Source organism: Carassius gibelio, chromosome A14 (genome assembly GCF_023724105.1).
Source record: "Carassius gibelio isolate Cgi1373 ecotype wild population from Czech Republic chromosome A14, carGib1.2-hapl.c, whole genome shotgun sequence".
Lineage (NCBI taxonomy): Eukaryota > Metazoa > Chordata > Actinopteri > Cypriniformes > Cyprinidae > Carassius > Carassius gibelio.
The window spans coordinates 23,394,836-23,413,589 of NC_068384.1; the positions used below are offsets into that span (position 1 = coordinate 23,394,836).

Genomic DNA, 18,754 nt, shown 5'->3' on the forward strand with positions numbered 1-18,754 from the left:
CTAACAGTACACATCAGTGCAACCAAGTCTCATGCTGTGTTGCTTTCTAACTCAGGAAGTCCGAATTTCCCACTTCCTTTCTGGAAACACGTGCAATAGCAAAAACACTTAAGACTTGAGTGGAAATCCAAAACCGCTAAGACCTAAGGACATGCACATGCAATACAATTATGAAACATTCATAAAGCAATTGAACACATAATGCAGAATCAAGGCAATGTTCATATTATTTACTGGACAAGAGACAAAAACGTCAGCCCGACTCACCTCTTTGAGCGTGAAGATGAGGGTTTGGTCATTTCTGAGGAGCAACCAGGCTGAAAACATAAAAAAAAACATTTAATTTCATTTTCAGTGATAATATATCCATATATCACCAGCTCAACCTGCAACATTAGTCTTATAGTAGTTTTGCATAAAAGAGCCTAAATCGAGCACAGTGTCCACAGAAACAAATTTAGCAGGTCCACACTGGTCCACCTACCTGAATATTTTAACCCAAATATAGAAATGATAATTATCGGTGAAAAGCTCTCAGGTTATGGAATATAATGGATGTTCTGCGTATCAATTTATAATCTCTTTTATAAACTTCCTGAAGAAGCATCAGTGCAACAAACTGAAAACCAAAGCATTAACGCGAGTCGTTTTATTCATGCACTAAATCATTCTCGCACTGTGACAGAGAACCATGTCAAAAGCTGCTTTTATTTTACGACAGCTTTATCGTCATCCTTTAACAAATCTGCCCAGATCCTAATTGTGGTGCTCTTTATGTGCGTTTATGTATTTGAAGTGAGGCTTTGCAAAAACTGTCAATAATAGTCAGATTGGACTCTGAAGAGGCGCAGAAGAATGACTGTAAGCTGTAGCTGGATAGGAGACAGTGTTAAAGTAAACCATTAAAGCTGCAGTAGGTAACTTTTGTAAAAATATATTTTTTTACATATTTGTTAAACCTGTCATTATGTCCTGACAGTAGAATATGAGACAGATAATCTGTGAAAAAAAATCAAACTCCTCTGGCTCCTCCCAGTGTCCTATTGCCATTTGCAGAAACTCCATCGCTCCTGGTAAAAAATAACCAATCAGAGCTGCGGTCTGTAACTTTGTTTGTGTTCAAAATGTAGAAAAATGTATTTTCCATTTTCCAAACCGTGTTTTTAGCTTGTCCTGAATCACTAGGGTGCACCTATAATAAGTGTTTATATTCGGACTATTTTAGATTGCTTCGGGGGTACCGCGGCGGAGTAACCCAGTACCTTTGTGATTCTTCATAGACATAAACAGAGAGAAGTAGTTCCGGCTACGATGTTCTTCCGCAAGACGCAAGCAGTTCTGTTTATTAACCGCTAGAGCATCAAAAGTTACCGACTGCAGCTTTAAGACTCTGTAAACAAACCTCATTCATTCTCTCATTAGGGCTGTTTGAGTCACTGGCTGCCATTTTACCTGCAATATGAGAAAGTGGACAAATTTACATTTAAGAAAACATTGTAAGTTATTTATATACAGAGGCAATTATTTATGTGTTGGGCTGGTAGTAGGGATCCTCACCATTGGAAATGTCTGGAGAATCGATGCTTTCTTCGTCTGGAGAATGACCCACAAACTCATGAAGTTTAGTCGCTAATGTATTCAACTTACTAGACCTGAAAGAAATAAAGAAAAATAAACACAACTTACGGTTTAAATAGAAACGAGAGATGACAACAACAAAACTGAGCACAGATACTGCTGTTATTGTGATTAAAACCGAACTTAATATGGAAATTCAGTTTAAGAAGCTTTCTAAACATTTATTATTACCCCAAAAAAGTACATAAGAGTGGAGGCTAATAACAAAGCGGCAGACCACTATGAGACGCTTTACTAAGGTAAAATCTAGAAAGATACGTCGTTATACAATACAAGACAATACTTTCAACAGCTTTATAATCATAAAGTCGAGAGGACTGTGCAGGAAAGTACAGAACACAACTAATGAAACGACGATCCACACATGAAAGGTAAGTTCAGACGAAAGCCGTTATAAGTGTGAGGAGACATTGAGGTACTTTTTCGTTCACGCGCCGGGCGGCTGTTGATTGACAGGTGGCGTCATCACGGAGCCCGTCTCCTATTAGCGCGCGAAGCACGCAGCAGACGGAAGACACGCACTGATAACAGCTAATATAAACAAACCGTCGGCTCGTGCCTTCCGCTGAGAGCAGGGAAGCGCCACCAAACGAGGCACACAAATAAAACTAGAGGAGGGGAAACACCTAGCAGGTCGCTCTACAGATTACTGTTTGGCTACTAGTTTGACACACACTGTTATCCACTGATTCAGTGCTTAGACTGATGTTAGAGGAAAACACCAGAGAGAGGCGAATTCTAGGCTGAACATGAAGTACTAAACATCTGGTGGAGAAAGGCCTAGTTGTAGCATTTGTGAGCAGCGCATCTACAGATGCTGGAGACACACGATAGGGTGAATAACGCAAATAACGCACTTCATTTGGACATCAATCCCCTTAAAATATGTTCATGACGCCCCCTAACTATTTGCAGCACTAAAGCATAGAAGTGAAGTGCACAGACGCATGCATGCATCAAGTTACCCGGCTACATCCCTTTACACCCACCTTAAGATCTCCGTGCTCATCTCACGCGCGGATCTTTGAGACGTCACCGGTTTGGCACCGCGAGGAAAGCTGTGTTTTCATTCGATCAGGTCGATTTCTTTTTAAAGCGGGTAATGAAAGTAGGTACTGGTTTATGCCGATCGGGACAGACAAAGCGAGAGCGCCATCTTGCCGGATGGCCGGAGACGCGCTAAAATGGCGCGCGCGAGAGTCGGTGAATCTGCGCGCGCGCGCGCTCTGATCGCACTGTACGCAAACGCACGCGCACATGCACGGCGCGCAGTTCACTTGAAACACCAGTCTGCGTCCTCACTGAATGCATTTTTAAAAGAACACAGAAAGATCATAAATAATGCGCAGGAGAATGCATGCATGTATTTAAATGCAAAGAAAGTGTAGCGCAGAAGGAGAAATTAGGGAATGGGTTTTACCATGAATTCCGGACCCATGCTGCTTTTACCGGCGCGTGCTACTGTAAATGTGCAAAACCACGCCATGCATTTTCTTTATTATAATGTTGTCTTTCAATGTGCGTACTCGTAGCACCAACGTCTTTGCATTCTGTTATCCAAGCATTTCGACGCAGGCTTCGCACTTCAGACACACTCGTGGTTCAAGCCATCAAAGTCTCTGAAGCTACATACAGACTGCATGCATGTTGAGGGGAGGATGCACGCTGCCCTCGTAGTGCACATACCTGCTGATGTCGGTGGTCATTTCGCCCCCTTTTTAAACCTGCAGCCTCCTATAAAATATGATTTATTTTTTTAGACTTAGGCTAAGATTGCATGATAATATTAAGCAATGCTAGCATCCATGTTGTTGCTACGATGGAGCGCCATGCAGCTGATTGGCTCGTTTTACTGTTAACCAGGAAGAGAAACACCCTTTTTTAGAAAATGTATTGTACATTTTATATCTTTAAAAATTGCATTTGAATTTCTTAATCACTAAACAGAGAAAAATCAGTGATAATTTTGCTAACTGCAATCAATATGAATAAAACAAAACAAGAACAAAGAACATCAAGAGGAAACCGGGTAAAAATAAATTATTTTATTCCAAAGCAAATAACAAAAACAATGACATTCATTTACAACTTAGGGAGAAAAGAGAGCTGCACGATCACTGGAAGTTTAAAGGAAAGCTCTTCTCTTGTTCCTTACTGCGGCTGTCACACAGCTTTGAGACCTCCTCCACTCGCCTGTGGAGAAACACTGCACACACAAGATATATGTGTGTTAAGAATACAAGCTAACATTTCATCAAGCGTTTAATGCACTGGCAGTGTGTCAAAAGATGTTAAAAACAAAAGGATACGGACTAGAGTGTTGTTCCAGGAAGTCCATATGTGCGTTGAGGATTCTGCAGATCTGCTGAAGCTGAAAAACAACACCAGTCCGTCTGACTCCAGATCACACAATGATTGATAAAGAGCGTTTCTGTCTGCACCATCGGTCGTATTCTGCATACCGGGTCAGCGGTGTCAGCAGGACCGCTGGACGTGTTCAGGTGTTCAATGATCTCTTTCAGATCTTGGGACATTCTCTTGAGCTGCGCGTCCACATTTTCTGCCAACTTGTACCTGGATAAACAAGCTCATTCAGATACTCAGTGACGTCAGAGTATAGGAGGGAAACATGAGCTCCTTAAATGGCTGATTGTGTCCCGTCTTACGTTCTCTCTCGCTCTTCATCTGCGTTCTGCATGTAAATGTTTCCGCTCTGCTCCTTCACAGACTCCTCTAATGGACAGAGAAGATCCTCCAGTTCCTGATCCAGCCTGAGTTACAATCACCAAAACATCAAAACAACATGTTAACAGAGCATGCTCTGTAATATCTTAAGACAGTTTAGTTCATGCTGAAGATACTGCAAGTAACTTGAACCTGAACTTGATGTAGAAATCTTTTATCATTTATCATATTAAATCTTGAAATCTTGCAATCATGTGAAAGCTACCAATGCAACATTAAAACCAGCAGGCAAATAACGGATTACCTTCGTTGGTCCAGTTTCACTTTTTCCATATCTTTATGTAAAGCAGTTATCTAAAAGAAGGACAACAAAGATAACTCGTCAGTGGAAATCTGTTGCAGCATGGCTTTATGCAGTAACACTAGATTCATGTGTATAGATGGGTAAGTTAAGTTAACTTTCGGTGTCTTAAGGTGGTTTTGTGATTGAGAAAGCAATCCAAACCAAGCTGTATAATCATCATTCACAATGGGTAATGTGTTATAGAGAGCAGCAGTGTCTGTCTCTGTGGGAGAACACTGAATCACAGATGAAATCCAAAAAGCACTTCTTGTACTTGCTCTTCTCTGAAACAGGTGCAATGCAAGAATGCTGCACCGACAAAGCCTTGATTCACCATTCATACTGGGAATGTGTTTATATGTGACCCTGGAGCACAAAACCAGTCTCAAGTCGAAGGGGTATATTTGTAGCAATAGCCGAAATCATTAGAACATCAAGTAAAGATCATGTTCTGTTAATATAGTTTGTGCATTTCCTACTGTAAATATACCAAAACTTAATTTCTGAACAGTAATATGCATTGCTAAGAACTCCATATAGACAACTTTAAAGATGATTTTCTCAATATTTTGATTTTCTAGCACCCTCAGATTCCAGATTTTCAAATAGTTGTATCTCAGACAAATAGTGTCCTCCTAAGAAACCATACATCACTGGAGAGATCATTGATTCAGCTTTTATATGATGCATAAATCACAATTATGACTGGTTTTGTGCTCCAGGGTCACAGGGTTGCTGTAACTCCTCCAGTGTAAAGATGGTGTGTGTGGCAGCTCTACTTCTTCTTCTCCACCTTCTCTCCGTTCTCCACCAGCATGCGGTCCCAGGCGTTGACCTGAGTGGCCTGCTGAAGAAAGTGTCGCTTTTGGTCTTCTAGTTCTGAGCTCCACTTGTTAATCAAATCCTCCAGCTGAGCGTATGACATCACTGGAGCAGTGCTGGAGGAATGCAACAAGAGTTTGGAGCAGAAAAACAAGACACACACACAAACCTCCCAACAGCTTTGTACCTGGTTGTGAGGATGGTGGAGGAGGTGGATGTGATGGTGGATGGTGCAGTAGATGTCTTCAGTCCCAGAGAAAAGCCAGTAGAAGCTCCAGTGCTAGCGGAGGAAACTGAAGACGCAAACACACACGCTCAAATAACACAAGTGACTGACAGGAACATTATGTGTGGGAATAAGAGAGAGAGGGCACCTGTGCTCATAGCAGGAGCAGCTCCCAGAGGTTTCAGAGACAGGCTTGTGTGAGCGCTGGATGCTGAGCTCATCACAGGAGCCACCGAAGCCATCGACGAGCCCACTGACCGAGAGAGAAAAGACCAGACGTCACCAGGATTCATCTACAACACTTCAGTCCAATGCACTTCCTTCACTGTGTGATCAGTGAAGATTTACATCAGAGAAAAGAAAGCAAGCACTCAAATAAAGACCTTTCCATGAGCTACAACTTAATGGCTTGTCAACTGTGTTTGTTCATTACAGATAGGGTTTTAAATAAACTAGATTAGGAATATTTTGTATTATTGTGGTGTTAAGTTGCATTAGATATGTTGTTATAAAAGGCTCTTTTATACCGAGGTAACAAAAGCGGTGTGCTTGCTTTAATTTTTGGCTTGGTGTGAGCCAACTGTAAAAACAATGCTCACAATCGAAGTAGAAAATGTGAGACATGCTGCAATAGACCAAGACTACAACTGTTGATTATTAATTCAAATAATTGTCGATTATTCCCTTGAAATTCTAAAAGCAGATTATTAATTACAATTATCAGAGTCTACACTGAATGATGTTTACGCCATTGTTTAAAGCAACTGCGTGCCATTTTTGTATATGATGATAAAAAAGCTGAAAAACAACTAAAAACACTAGCATGAATTAAGCAAATATAATGTGGCAGAAAAAACAGGTAGCTTTAAGCAACATCACACAACCAAGAGTTATGTTTTGCAAAGTGACATAGACTTTATACAACAGTAGTTCAATAAACAAGTAGTTCATATTAACCGACATACATTTCAGACACGTTATTGACCGTTTTATCTCCATTTCGCTAAAGAAAATAGCTCTAAGCAAAGCCACAGCAGAACAGTTGCGCATCTCCGAGCAACACAACAGTGATTCGTTACTGAATGATTCATTGCTTCTGAACCAATCGAGTGAGTCAATGATTCAGTGAGCCGTTTATAAAGACGCTGAATGAATCAGCCGTTTAAACGAATCAATTGAATCAGTGACTCACTCATTAAAACAGTGACTTGCCGCCACCGACTGGTGGTATGATTTCATATTTAAAAGTCTTGCATTTTTCCAACATTTCATATTTACATGTTAAAAATGTAAAACAATCTTATAACATTGTTTATGCATTGGCAGTTTTACTGTGTAAGTGCATTAACAGAGCCTCTTATTTTCAAGTAAACACATCTCAATGGCACTTTTGATGCAGCTTCAGTGTTTCCTCTGCAGTTTCTTGACACGGTTGTCATTTGAATGGTAACAACCATACAGTATTTTATTATTCTACCTGAATGTATTTATTAAATAATAAACAATAAACAATTACATGTATAGCCCATTTAATAAGGTTAGGAAAATATTGTCCTCCATAAAGTTAAAAAGTTTCCTAGAATATCACAAATATGCGGATTAATGTGAGCCCTGACAGAGCACTGATTAGACAGCATTTGGCTTTAGATCAGGACTTCTTATTCAGCCATTGTTTAGTTATTACTTGTGTGTTTGGGTCACTGTCTTGTTACATCACTAAAGCATGAACTCCTGATATTCTCCTGTAAATGTCTGGATACACATTGGTCCTTCAATGATTGCATCTGTTGTTAAAGCTGTGCGTCCCACACTTCCAGTCACTTCATTCACTCCTATTGGCTTTTTCATTCTCTGTGACGTTATGTTGTCCTTGTCCTTTTTGCTTAACTTTTATTTTGAAGTCCAAATCAAACTTAACGAATGAATGTGTCCACACTGTAGGTTGTTAATTTATTTGCATGTATCTTCTGAGCTACTTTCTCCTTCTTGTTTTACCTTTTGACTGTGACGGGTGCATTATCACTTCAGAGAGCAGAAGTGATCTCTAATGTTGAATTCGGTGAGTCCCTCTGTGTTACAGGGTATCTTCACATTTTTTAACAGCAAATTTAATGACTTTTAAGACCTTTTTAAGTCCTCTAAAGGGAAAATTTAAGACTTTATCTAAACAAAAATACAGGAAAATGTTCAGTCCGACAACACAGATTGATGTGGCGAAGCATTAGTGTGGCACAACTCACCACAGCCACGCTCAAGACAGGTCAAAGGGTCACAAAAACTTTTATACCAAGTGCTGATTGACCTTACAACCCTGACATGGTTGACTATGTTTAAACTATCAGCCTTTAAGGTACTTCAGGTAATTTCTAAATTCTGGCCCCTCATAGCAGTTTGAAAAAGACATGGAAGACAGCCCCAGGACATTACAAAAGCCCATTTCATCATACTTGATCTAAATTATGGTTAAATGTTGCTGCCTAATAGCCTTGAGCTGGGTTTGGGGGTTCTCCCCCAAGAAAATGTTGTTCAGGGTCTGATTCGTGTTTTCTATGTCATTTCAGACACAGATAAATGCAAGCACATACAATAATCTATGCATAGACCTAATGAATGACAGACAATTGTAGGAAAGATCAGGATCAGAAATTTATTGCATGTTCCAGTTGTAGGAGATCCATGACTTTCCAATTTACTGTGGGTCCATCCATTGACACAGAAAGCATGTTCCTTAAATTAAGTTCCTTGGTGCCCTCCTGAAATTATAAAAAAATAAAATCAAAACAAAGTCCACCTCAAGAATGATAACATTTTCATTCATGTTCACTCAGATTAGATGGTTTGTCTAAAGTAGTGATTCTCAAACTGTGGTCTGGGGACCACTGGAGGCATGCCAGATTACCAAAGAGGTCTGTGAGCAAAAGTCATCAACCAAAAATGACTGACATGGACTGTGACACCGTTGTACATTTCCAATTCACTTCTCATGACTTGTTTTCTAATCATGCACATTATTAGCAGGTGAAGTTAGCCATGGTTTCAGAAGACTAAAATGGCCTGCATTTGTACATGCATTAGGGATGCTCATTAAGCCAAATATGTCAAGTTTTTCTTTTCTTTTTTTTTTTATTGGCTAAGTGGTCCTTGATTTGAAAGAAAAAAATGTTTGAGAAACAAGTTAAGCCATAATAGTGAATGCTCACGAATTGGGCCTATGTGATAGGGTTCAGTGTCAACGTTGTTAACCTAAAATTGAGAAGCACAAAACAGATATTTGGAGTCTAATTATGAACTGGGCTACATTATTTAATTCAATTAAATTTTACTTTTCACATAAAAAAAATGCAAGAAGCATAATGCATATTGAATGCTTTATACAATAAAGTTATTTACAGCACTGCCTTCCATCCATAATGCAGTAGTCCTATGCCTAGATGTCACCCACCCACAACATTTTTTTAACTGATTGGATGGGACAATATATCGATGCATTTTGAATCGAGAAATTATTCTAGATCGATTCCAATTTTTCTGAATGCATTGCGATTCTCTCTCGAATCGATTCTTAGTTTAGTTTTTAACAGCAGATGCCACTGCGTGCTTTAGATGCCTTACACACACCACTTGAACCTACTATAAAATAATAATTAATAAAGTTCGAAAAGGTTGAAGCGAAGTACAAGGGTGTTTGCAGTGGGGCGTTTACATTAATCTTGCGTCATAAAAGCAATATATCAATTACATTCTCAGACTCAGCAGAACGCACGAGCGCTCTTCGTCGTGAGCATTTGAGTGTTCGGTTAAAAACTAGCCTAGAGCGCCATCTGCAAAAACTAAGCTCATAATCAATTTGCAACGCATTCGAGAAAAAAAATTAAATCAATCCAAGAATTGGGACGCATCGATATTTTTGTCCCAAATATTCATTAGGAAACAAAAACACATTTTAACATATTCAAATCATTTTAAATGTTACTTTTAGAGTCTTACCTTAAAGTGCTACAGCAAGTCTTCTGCCGTTGAGGGGCTCAAAAACTGAGAACCAAGATAGCGAGACCTGACAATCATGGTCTTGTCCACAGCTTTATCGTCTTTGCCCATGCTTGCGATTTCGCAAAATGCCGTGGTGGCGAACCATCAGCGCAACGCGTTCATCAATCACTTACTCGTATGTGACATATGGTATGATGCAGGTTGCACCCACGAAGTGCTGCCCCCAAATGTTGTGCTGGTCAAATTGCGGTTGAAAAAATAAATAAAAATGACGAGTCGGACATGAAATTTAAGACCCCACATGAAATTTAAGACATTCATATGGAAAATTCCAGGATTCAAGACATTTTCAGACCTTAAAAATCGAAAATTGTATTTAAGACATTTCAAGACTTTTTAAGGACCCGCGGGGACCCTGTGTTACCTGTGGACTGAGCCCCTAGCGAGAGCACCAGGGTGGGCTGTGCTGAAGATGCTTGAACTTTGGGCGTCCCAAAGCCGAATCCCCCCAAAGGCTGCTGGGCTGCAGTGGTCTGTGTGGGGAGACCCCCGAAACCGAAGCCCGTCCCAGCAGTCGAAGCCCCCAGGGTCACACTTGTGCTCGCAGGCTGAGACGCTGCAGGTGTGCTGAGTTTTGGAAGAGAGGCACTGGACACAAAGACATGAACAGACTCTTTAAACTTCACAGACATCAAAACTGTTTCATGCTGTTTCAGTGTCACAAAAAGCACAAATTAAACTTGCCCAAAAATGAAAAAGACCCCATGAATTCCTCACCCTCAAGTCATCTTAGGTGTATATGACTTTCTTTCTTCAGATTAATCCAAATGGAGTTATTTTAATGTCCTGCTCCTCCGAGCTTTATAACTGCAGTGAATGGGTGTTGATCGAGGGGTGATTTTCATTTTTGGGTGAACTATCCCTTTAATTTCTTATTGATCAACTAGCTTACAACTCTGCTTTAGCACTGTAAATAATCAGCATTAATTATACACAGTGCAACACTGTGGTCTTTAGTGGCCTTGTTTTCAACAGTATTCTTCCCTAAGTTGTATTTTGATGATAAAAAAAGAAGTCTTATGATTAGAAGGCATGATCCATGAACCAAACCAACCAACTCTGACGTGAATCACACCAATTACAAACTTCAGCTTGAAGTATTTCAAAATCACACAAGACATATGCACATTTTTACTATTCCTATTTAATTTAGTGATCGACCGTGTTGATTTATTTTTTTATTTTTTATAACCGATACGATAATAATGATTTGGATGTTTATGTGCCCGATAACCGATATCAGAACCGATATTTATTAACTGTTATGAATTAAATAAATGACACTTCACTTTGGTTTTTCCTCCTTACAGTTATCTTTTTGTGTTTGAAGTGTTGAAAATGTGTCTTTCATGTTTAATTTAATCCTTCTATTAAAAAAAAATATAATTTATAAAAAGCATCAACAGAAACAACACTAATATTAACAATAATCAAAATAAATGTTGAATGTCTAATGTTTTCAAATGGAGAAAATAAATAAAGGACAGGAGTCCCATTATAGAAGTTTATAAGCTGTTTAATAGCTAAAGAGTCAATAATAGTAACTGGATAATGTTAATTCACTGAATAATATTCTCTGGATTATTGGAATATAACAAACAAAACATCATATTCTATTTAACTTGGATGCTATATCAAAATTATTAATAATGTTTTGTCCTAGATTATGAAATGCCTGCTGACAACGGTTTATCAATGCATTTACGCAGAACTACACTCAAACTAAACACGTGCTGGTATTCGGTAATGCGATATATTGCGGTGAGTAATATGCACAATATTGTTATCGTTAGCACTTCTAAATATCATGAATAAATACATTACAAATGATTCAGAATTTGAAATGCACTTTAAGAATAGTATTCCCATCAGCTGCTTAAAATGCTCAACATCACTGTATGCTGCTTGAAAGAGGAGTGCGCTCTGATGTAAACAAGCACGCATGAGAAGAACATGAGGAACACCTAATCCTAACCCTAACCTTATGAAAGCACATTCACTCTCTGACAGCAGATGGCGCTAAACTGCAGCCCTTACCCTGTAAACATACAAATAATCTTAAATAACCATTCAGATTTATGTTTTCCCTATGGTGTTTATTACAGAGCCAACTACTGAAATATTTAGACTTAATAGGCTATTTATCTTCAAACATACATTTTTTTTTTTTTTTCTGGACTTCAAATGCCTTAGATATTGTTTGAAGGTGTTGTGATCTTTTATTGTTCATTCACACTTTACATTAGTTAACATAAACTGACAATGAAAAAAATAATCTGAACATTAATCTTAGGTATTCCAATATTTAATAACACACTGTTAAAATTGAAAGTTGCAACTGTGTTATTTAATGAGCTAACATGAACTAAAACTTGTATTTTTTAACAAAGATTAATAACATCTATAGCAAATGTAGTTATTGCTCATTGTTCAGCTGTGCATTTATTGAATGAGCACTATGCGATGTCCGAACTGATTACACTATATTTTATGAATTGCACTGTATTTTATGTAAAATCATTTTCTATTTTTAAACTGTCTTAAATTCATTTTAAGTCAATTTTTTTTATCATTTTCATTTTCAAGGTCTTAAATTGCTTGTTTAATTTTTGTGATGATTTTTCTTCATGACTTTTTTTTTTTTTTTTTTTTGAATTACCATTGTGTAGAAAATATGCTATATAAATAAACTTGCCTTTCCTTGAATGTTAATGCATTAACTAAGGTTAACTAATGAGGTCTTACTGTAAAGTGATACCTATTGGTTTTTACAGTTCTTTTGCACTTTAACGTGTAAAACATTTAACTTTTATATATTTTTCTGTATTGCTTTATTGTTTTAAATGTTTAGTTATTTTATGATAATACCGTATACCGTGATAAAAGCATTATCAATTAACCGCAACAGGAAAATTTGATACCGGCAGATCCCTAACTCAAACTGTGATCGCTCGCGGTGATAATACATAATTTCCATAGAGTTGTATTTATTTAGATGGTTTTTAGCATAATATTGGTTATATAGTAAATGTTAATACAATTTAGGTGTTTAAAACAAGTGAATCTTGTTAAATGTTACACGGAGTGGCCGTGAACAGCAACATGAAAGCAGCTTCACGAGACTAATGAGGAACAAATTTACAACAGAGAGAGAATTAAATTCAGTGCTTTTATTTCCAACATGCTCTCATTCATGGCTGCATATTAATTCAGGAAAAGTTGCATCTTTAGGTTACTCTATGGATTACTCAACATGACTCAGTGAGTTGGTCTCTATTTATTAGAACCATGCTGCATAAACTCATCAGGCATTTATGTAACGCATCTAATTTGTGCATAACTGGCTGTTATGTTAAATGAAGTTTACTTACTACAGTAAATCAAGTCCCTGCATGAATCCCACGTGCAATTCTCAAAACACCCACAAGATGGCGGCGTTTATCACTAAATCCGATATTACAAAACCGATATCCGATTACGATAAAATGCTTAAATATCGGGGGAAATATCGGTAAATTGATATATCGGTCGATCTACTTTTTTTTTTTTTCATTGCAAATTAAATAGTTTGGGAACTGACCCGCTTCATGGGAATGGGTGGAGCTGAAGAGTTATTTTGGCATGATTTGCAAGTTTAGATTTAGTTGCAGAATCATGTGTAATGTAGCTTTTCAACAAGGATGCTGCTGTTGAATATGATTATTTAAAAAAAATATAATAATATCATCTGATTGCTTTAACAAAAGTACATGGATTAACAACCTCAAAGCTCACAGTAGGTTTACAAGTTATCATTAGAAATCAATTAGAAGAAAATGAATGAGGTTTTTACTTATGAAGCACGGCTGTTACATTCTATTCCTTGAAAGAGCTGTTTATTATTGCTTTACTGAGACCGACATTATAAACATAATTGAAAAAAACATATGGAAAAAAAAAGGGGTGAACACAGACCCGCCCCAGATAAAATCTCACCCAAAAGAGAAGCCTCCACTTGAGCTGGTGCTCTGCATCTGGGCTCCGAAGCCCAGTCCTCCTTGTGTGCTCCCGTTACTCTGTGTCGGCTGAGTGAGGAGTCCTGCGGTCTGAGACGAGGGGTTTCCTGAGCTCTGAGTCTGGGCTTGGGTCCCTAAAGAGAAGCCCCCTCCTGCAGGAGCACTGAAGCCCGTGGAGCCCGCAGCTGGAGTCTGAGGGGGCCCGAAACTGAACCCTCCGGTGCCAGCCTGACCGAAGTTAAACGCCATAGTGCTGCAAACAACGAGTGAAACAGGAGTGAGACCTGATGTGCCAGGCTTGTAGAAACTACCATCATAGAGAATGGTGGTTAAACAACACTGTGTGCTGACTGAGCAGCTGAGGGTGCACAAACACATGTTTAACTCATACAGAAAGATGAATGTGAAATATATCATTAGTTAGGTATTATCTAGGTAGCCTGCGGTTTCTTGTTTTGCAACTATAATGTCCGAAAATTTCTTCTAGGTCCTGTAGGCTTTGACAATATGATTGATCGCACTGTTTGTAGGCGGACTATGTTTTTATTATCGTCTCTTTTACATATTCAGCCATAGAAGCATGTTGAAATAAAGTGATGGCAAAAGCAGAAGACCAGCTCGTGTGCGACTTATAAATGAACATTTAGTGTTGTCGGTTCATTAAAATGGATTATTATAATATAGTAACTAGAGCTGAAACAACGAATCGATTTAATCGATTAAAATCGATTATTAAAATAGTTGTCAACTAATTTAGTAATCGATTCGTCGCTAAATAAATTTTATTTGCCATAAGCAGCTCATTTCGTGCATATTTCAAATCTGCGGTGACCAAAGTGTGGCAGTAATGAGCCACCGGAGGTTTTACTCAGCCAGTACAGCAGGTGAAGTAGCGAATAGCCAATAGCTGGCCTCGTTTTATGTCACGTGCTTCCCGAACAGCGTCTCTGCAGCATTCAGCGGGAAAGTGGGAGTACTTTACTTTGAGCCTTTAAAATGAAGAGTAACCTGTAAACTCTGCACTACTGAACTGTTTAAGGGGCCGTTCACATATCGTGTCTTTTGCGTGCTCAAGTTCGTTATTTCCTATGTAGGCGCGCAGTATGCACTCTCATAATGGAAGCGACGCGTTCGCGACACGCACACGGTGCGATGCGCCCGTTTTTCCAGGCGCGTCCACACCGCATCCATTTATCCTTTGCTGAAATTTCCGGGTCTTCATGGAGAGGGCACGTCATGGAGAGAGCACGTCATGGAGAGGGCACGTCATGGTTGCTTAGCAAAGGCAGACGCCTCAGGGGCGCTTCTGCCCGAGCGCTTTGGAAAGAAGGAGAAAGCGGCGCGACTAGCGTTTTCCACGCGTTTTTAGGTGCGATATGTGAACGGCCCATAAGAATTTTATTTGTGCAGATTCTCCAGTACAAGGTTGTTTGCAAATGTTTAGTCGTAAAAGCTGATAACATTGCTTTTTAACAGTTAACATTTAAAGCTTTACAAAATGTTATGTGATCAGTTTGTCGTTTACCAGTTCATAATTCAGACTTGCAGCCTAATTATGACTGAATGAGAGAGGTAAAATGCACTTCTTTTCACTGCTCTTTTTCACACAGCAGGTTTTTTGTGTGTGTCCCATTTTTTTTTTTTCTGGACAACCTTCTGATGGATTTTACTTTAAATTGTGAGTTCCATTCAGGTTTCATGCCATTGGCACTTTTTTTCGAAGGATTGTTTACAATTTCACAGCATAAGCTATAAAGCTTTTTCCCAGTAAATAATAAAATACAATGCACTGCAATTTTATTCTGTTTTATCCTTATACTTCGTGAACATATGTTCTCAAAGATTCCTTAAGCTTTGTTTGGGATGTTAAACTACTTTAGGAGCTCTAAGGACTGCCATGGTGAAAACAATATTTGAAATCTCCTTGTGAATTTTGCTAGAGTATGGGTCAGTGTTTTGATTGCAGAAGAGTTCGACAAAGGATTACTAACATAAAACAACTCCAGGTATATTTTTGATGAGGATATGACAATGCAAAATGGTTAAAATCTCTTAAAAATCTATGCTGAATGATAAAGACCCTTTATTAATAATTTACTTGGGGAAAAAATGGAAAAAACTAAAATATAAGTACATAAACCGATTAATCGATTAATCGTAAAAATAATCGACAGATTAATCGATTATCAAAATAATCGTTAGTTGCAGCCCTAATAGTAACTTACCGTTATAACTTCAGTGCAGACACAGCCAGCTGACAGCTTCTCACAATAATGCGCTCCTCTGCACAGTTACATCGCTCATGTTAGTGCTATAAAACTAAGACGGGCGGACTAAATGATAAAAGCTGAAATAAAACACTTCGTAGCTGTAAATCACATATAAACATAATAAAAACTTACACACAGTACTCCACAGCAGCTCCTGCGCAGTGTGCGCGTCACATGCTCCTGTGAGGACCCCTGCGTCTTCTGTCTAGAACACTGCCTGATCAAAATTAGTTTTTACACGACCTCAAAATACAGTTAAACTGCCGCATCAAATAATCAATCAATCAATCAATCAATATTTTATTTATTTTGATTTAATTACAATTACGTTAACAACAAAGGCCTAAAAGTATTTAAAATGTGTCGAAGATCTTTCTTGTGCCGCACGTGTGCAGTGTTTTCTTCAAGGTCCCTGTTATTTGGTCCTGTACTCACCCTATTGACTTCAATAGTTCTGGAAGACCAATCATAAATCATCTGTCTAATCAGGCATTAAAAACTCAAACTCAAACAGCCTGTGTAATAAAACTAATTAATTAAAGCACTGACATCTTTACAAAAAAAGCTCAAACATGCAGAAGAAATTAAAGCAAAGTGTAAAAATTACAGTTCAACACATCAAGGTGAAAATATTGAGAAAAGAGTCAAATACCTGCAATCACACAGAGTTTATTGTGCAGATAAGTGTAGTGAGTGTTAACAATTAGCGTACCACTTTAAATTAAGCACCCATTCTTACTATTAAGTAGCTGTTTTCTTAGTATATTATAGCAGATTGGCTGTTTTTCAGTACTTTATAAAGCACAATGCCATCATTTGCATGAGCGTATTTATTATACCCTAATCCACCTCATACCTGACCTTAACAATTACTACAAAGAACTTAACTTTTGGACCGTTAAGTGTGAATCAAAATAAATTTAAAATAAAGTGTGAATCAAAATTACGTTAGTGGTTAGCTGTTTGTGAGAAAATACATCAAGAGCAGAAACTGTGCTCATCAAACTTTGTGTAGAGTTCCTTGATATAAGATAGTCAGAGTATATTTGAGTATTAACAGTGTTGTTGTCTGGCCCATGATTGAACACAGATATAATTCAGTGCTATAGTAAGTTTGAGGTAAAAATAGCTTTTACAGAGTGTGTGTGTGTGTGTATGTGTGTGGTATCTGGATTATCATGTGACCTACAACAATTACCCCAAGATAACTGTCCTTTGATATCTTGCCCTGGGGCCGGTCATAAGCAGATGTATTTGCCTCTGTGACATCACAAGTCCCACAATATCAAAACGGACCATTTCTGGAGCTTTATTATGCTTTGTTTATAATGAGGAGGACATGTATAAGCCATGGACCTTGCGGGATGTATTAACAGTACAAAGACCTCTACAGGTGAATGTTGAGGAAAAGTTCATTTATTTCAGTAATTCAACTCAAATTGTAAAATTTGTGTATTAAATAAATTCAATTAACACAGACTGAAGTAGTTTAAGTCTTTGGTTCTTTTATTTGTGATGATTTTGGCTCACATTTAACAATAACCCACCAATTCACTACCTCAACAAATTAGAATATGATGACATGCCAATCAGCTAATAAACTCAAAACACCTGCAAAGGTTTCCTGAGCCTTCAAAATGGTCTATGACAATCATTGACACCCTTCACAAGGAGTGTAAGCCAAAATAATTCATTGCCAAAGAAACTGGCTGTTCGCAGAGTGCTGTATCCAAGCATGTTAACAGAAAGTTGAGTGGAATGAAAAAGTGTGGAAGAAAAAGATGCACAACCAACCGAGAGAACCGCATCTTTATGAGGATTGTCAAGAAAAATTGATTCAAGAATTTGAGTGAACTTCACAAGGAATGGACTGAGACTGGGGTCAAGGCATCAAGAGTCACCACACACAGATGTGTCAAGAGATTGCTGAACCACAGACAACATCAGAGGAGTCTTACCTGGGTTAAGGAGAAGAAGAACTGGACTGTTGCCCAGTGGTCCAAAGTCCTCTTTTCAGATGAGAGCAAGATTTGTATTTCATTTGGAAAACCAATGTCCTAGAGTATGGAGGAAGGGTGGAGAAGCTCATAGCCCAAGTTGCTTAAAGTCCAGTGTTAAGTTTCCACAGTCTGATGATTTGGGCTGCAATGTCATCTGCCGGTGTTGGTCCATTGTGTTTTTTGAAATCCAAGGTCACTGCACCTGTTTACCAAGAAATTTTGAGCACTTCATGCTTCCTTCTGCTGACCAGATTTTTGAAGATGCTGATTTCATTTTCCAGCAGGATTTGGCACCTGTCCACACTGCCAAAAGCACCAAAAGTTGGTTAAATGACCATGGTGTTGGTGTGCTTTACTGGCCAGCAAACTCACCAGACTTGAACCCCAGAGAGAATCTATGAGCTATCGTCAAGAGGAAGAAGAGAAACAAGAGACCAAACAATGCAGATGAGCTGAAGAGCACTATCAAAGAAACCTGGGCTTCCAGACCACCTCAGCAGTGCCACAGACTGATCACCTACATGACACACCGAACTGAGGCAGTAATTAAAGCAAAGTATATTAATTAAATTAACATACTTTCCAGAAGGCCAACAATTCACAATTTTTTTTTATTTGTATTATAGGTTTTATGAAGTATTCTAATTTATTGAGGTAGTGAATTGGTTGGGTTTTTTTAAATGTGAGCCAAAATTAGCACAATTAAAAGAACCAAAGACTTTGTG

At 38.4% G+C, this 18,754-nt stretch overlaps 2 protein-coding genes and 1 long non-coding RNA gene across 4 annotated transcripts in view; all 3 read right to left on the reverse strand.

Moving 5' to 3' along the window:
• Nucleotides 1-2,920, reverse strand: part of LOC128026856 (transcriptional regulator ATRX-like) — a 33,615-nt gene extending 30,695 nt beyond the window's left edge. The window contains 4 exon segments of the mRNA XM_052614092.1: nt 268-317; nt 1,403-1,452; nt 1,558-1,652; nt 2,628-2,920. Coding sequence (XP_052470052.1) covers nt 268-317; nt 1,403-1,452; nt 1,558-1,652; nt 2,628-2,647 — 215 coding nt within the window. The 5' untranslated portion in view covers nt 2,648-2,920.
• A 748-nt stretch (nt 2,921-3,668) lies between these two features.
• On the reverse strand, nt 3,669-16,315 carry LOC128026882 (nuclear pore glycoprotein p62-like). Of its 2 annotated transcripts, none has more exons than XM_052614142.1 (12): nt 16,162-16,315; nt 15,985-16,042; nt 13,740-14,012; nt 10,129-10,352; nt 5,863-5,967; nt 5,676-5,781; nt 5,460-5,604; nt 4,628-4,677; nt 4,305-4,409; nt 4,101-4,212; nt 3,952-4,009; nt 3,669-3,844 (listed from the first exon to the last, which is right to left on the reverse strand). In XM_052614142.1, exons 3-12 carry the CDS (start codon nt 14,006-14,008, stop codon nt 3,753-3,755), a joined length of 1,266 nt encoding a protein of 421 aa, XP_052470102.1. In that variant the 5' UTR covers nt 14,009-14,012; nt 15,985-16,042; nt 16,162-16,315; the 3' UTR covers nt 3,669-3,752. The 2 variants fall into 2 exon arrangements, with proteins under 2 accessions (XP_052470102.1, XP_052470103.1); XM_052614143.1 differs by having other exon boundaries at nt 15,985-16,078; nt 16,162-16,312.
• LOC128026904 (uncharacterized) lies at nt 8,348-10,120 on the reverse strand. Its single transcript, XR_008186557.1, has 2 exons — nt 9,702-10,120; nt 8,348-8,467 (listed from the first exon to the last, which is right to left on the reverse strand). It is a non-coding gene; the product is annotated as an uncharacterized LOC128026904 (long non-coding RNA).
• Nucleotides 16,316-18,754: the final 2,439 nt, after the last annotated feature.

Bases quoted from the DNA above. Each gene is read 5' to 3' on its own strand.
- LOC128026882 (XM_052614142.1), bottom strand. From the start codon at position 14,008: ATGGCGTTTAACTTCGGTCAGGCTGGCACCGGAGGGTTCAGTTTCGGG. The intron at 10,353-13,739 runs GTGAGATTTTAT...CTTTGTGTCCAG, and splicing joins AGTGGAGGCTTCTCTTTTGG to TGCCTCTCTTCCAAAACTCA. The intron at 4,213-4,304 runs GTAAGACGGGAC...TTGTTTATCCAG, and splicing joins GATGAAGAGCGAGAGAGAAC to GTACAAGTTGGCAGAAAATG.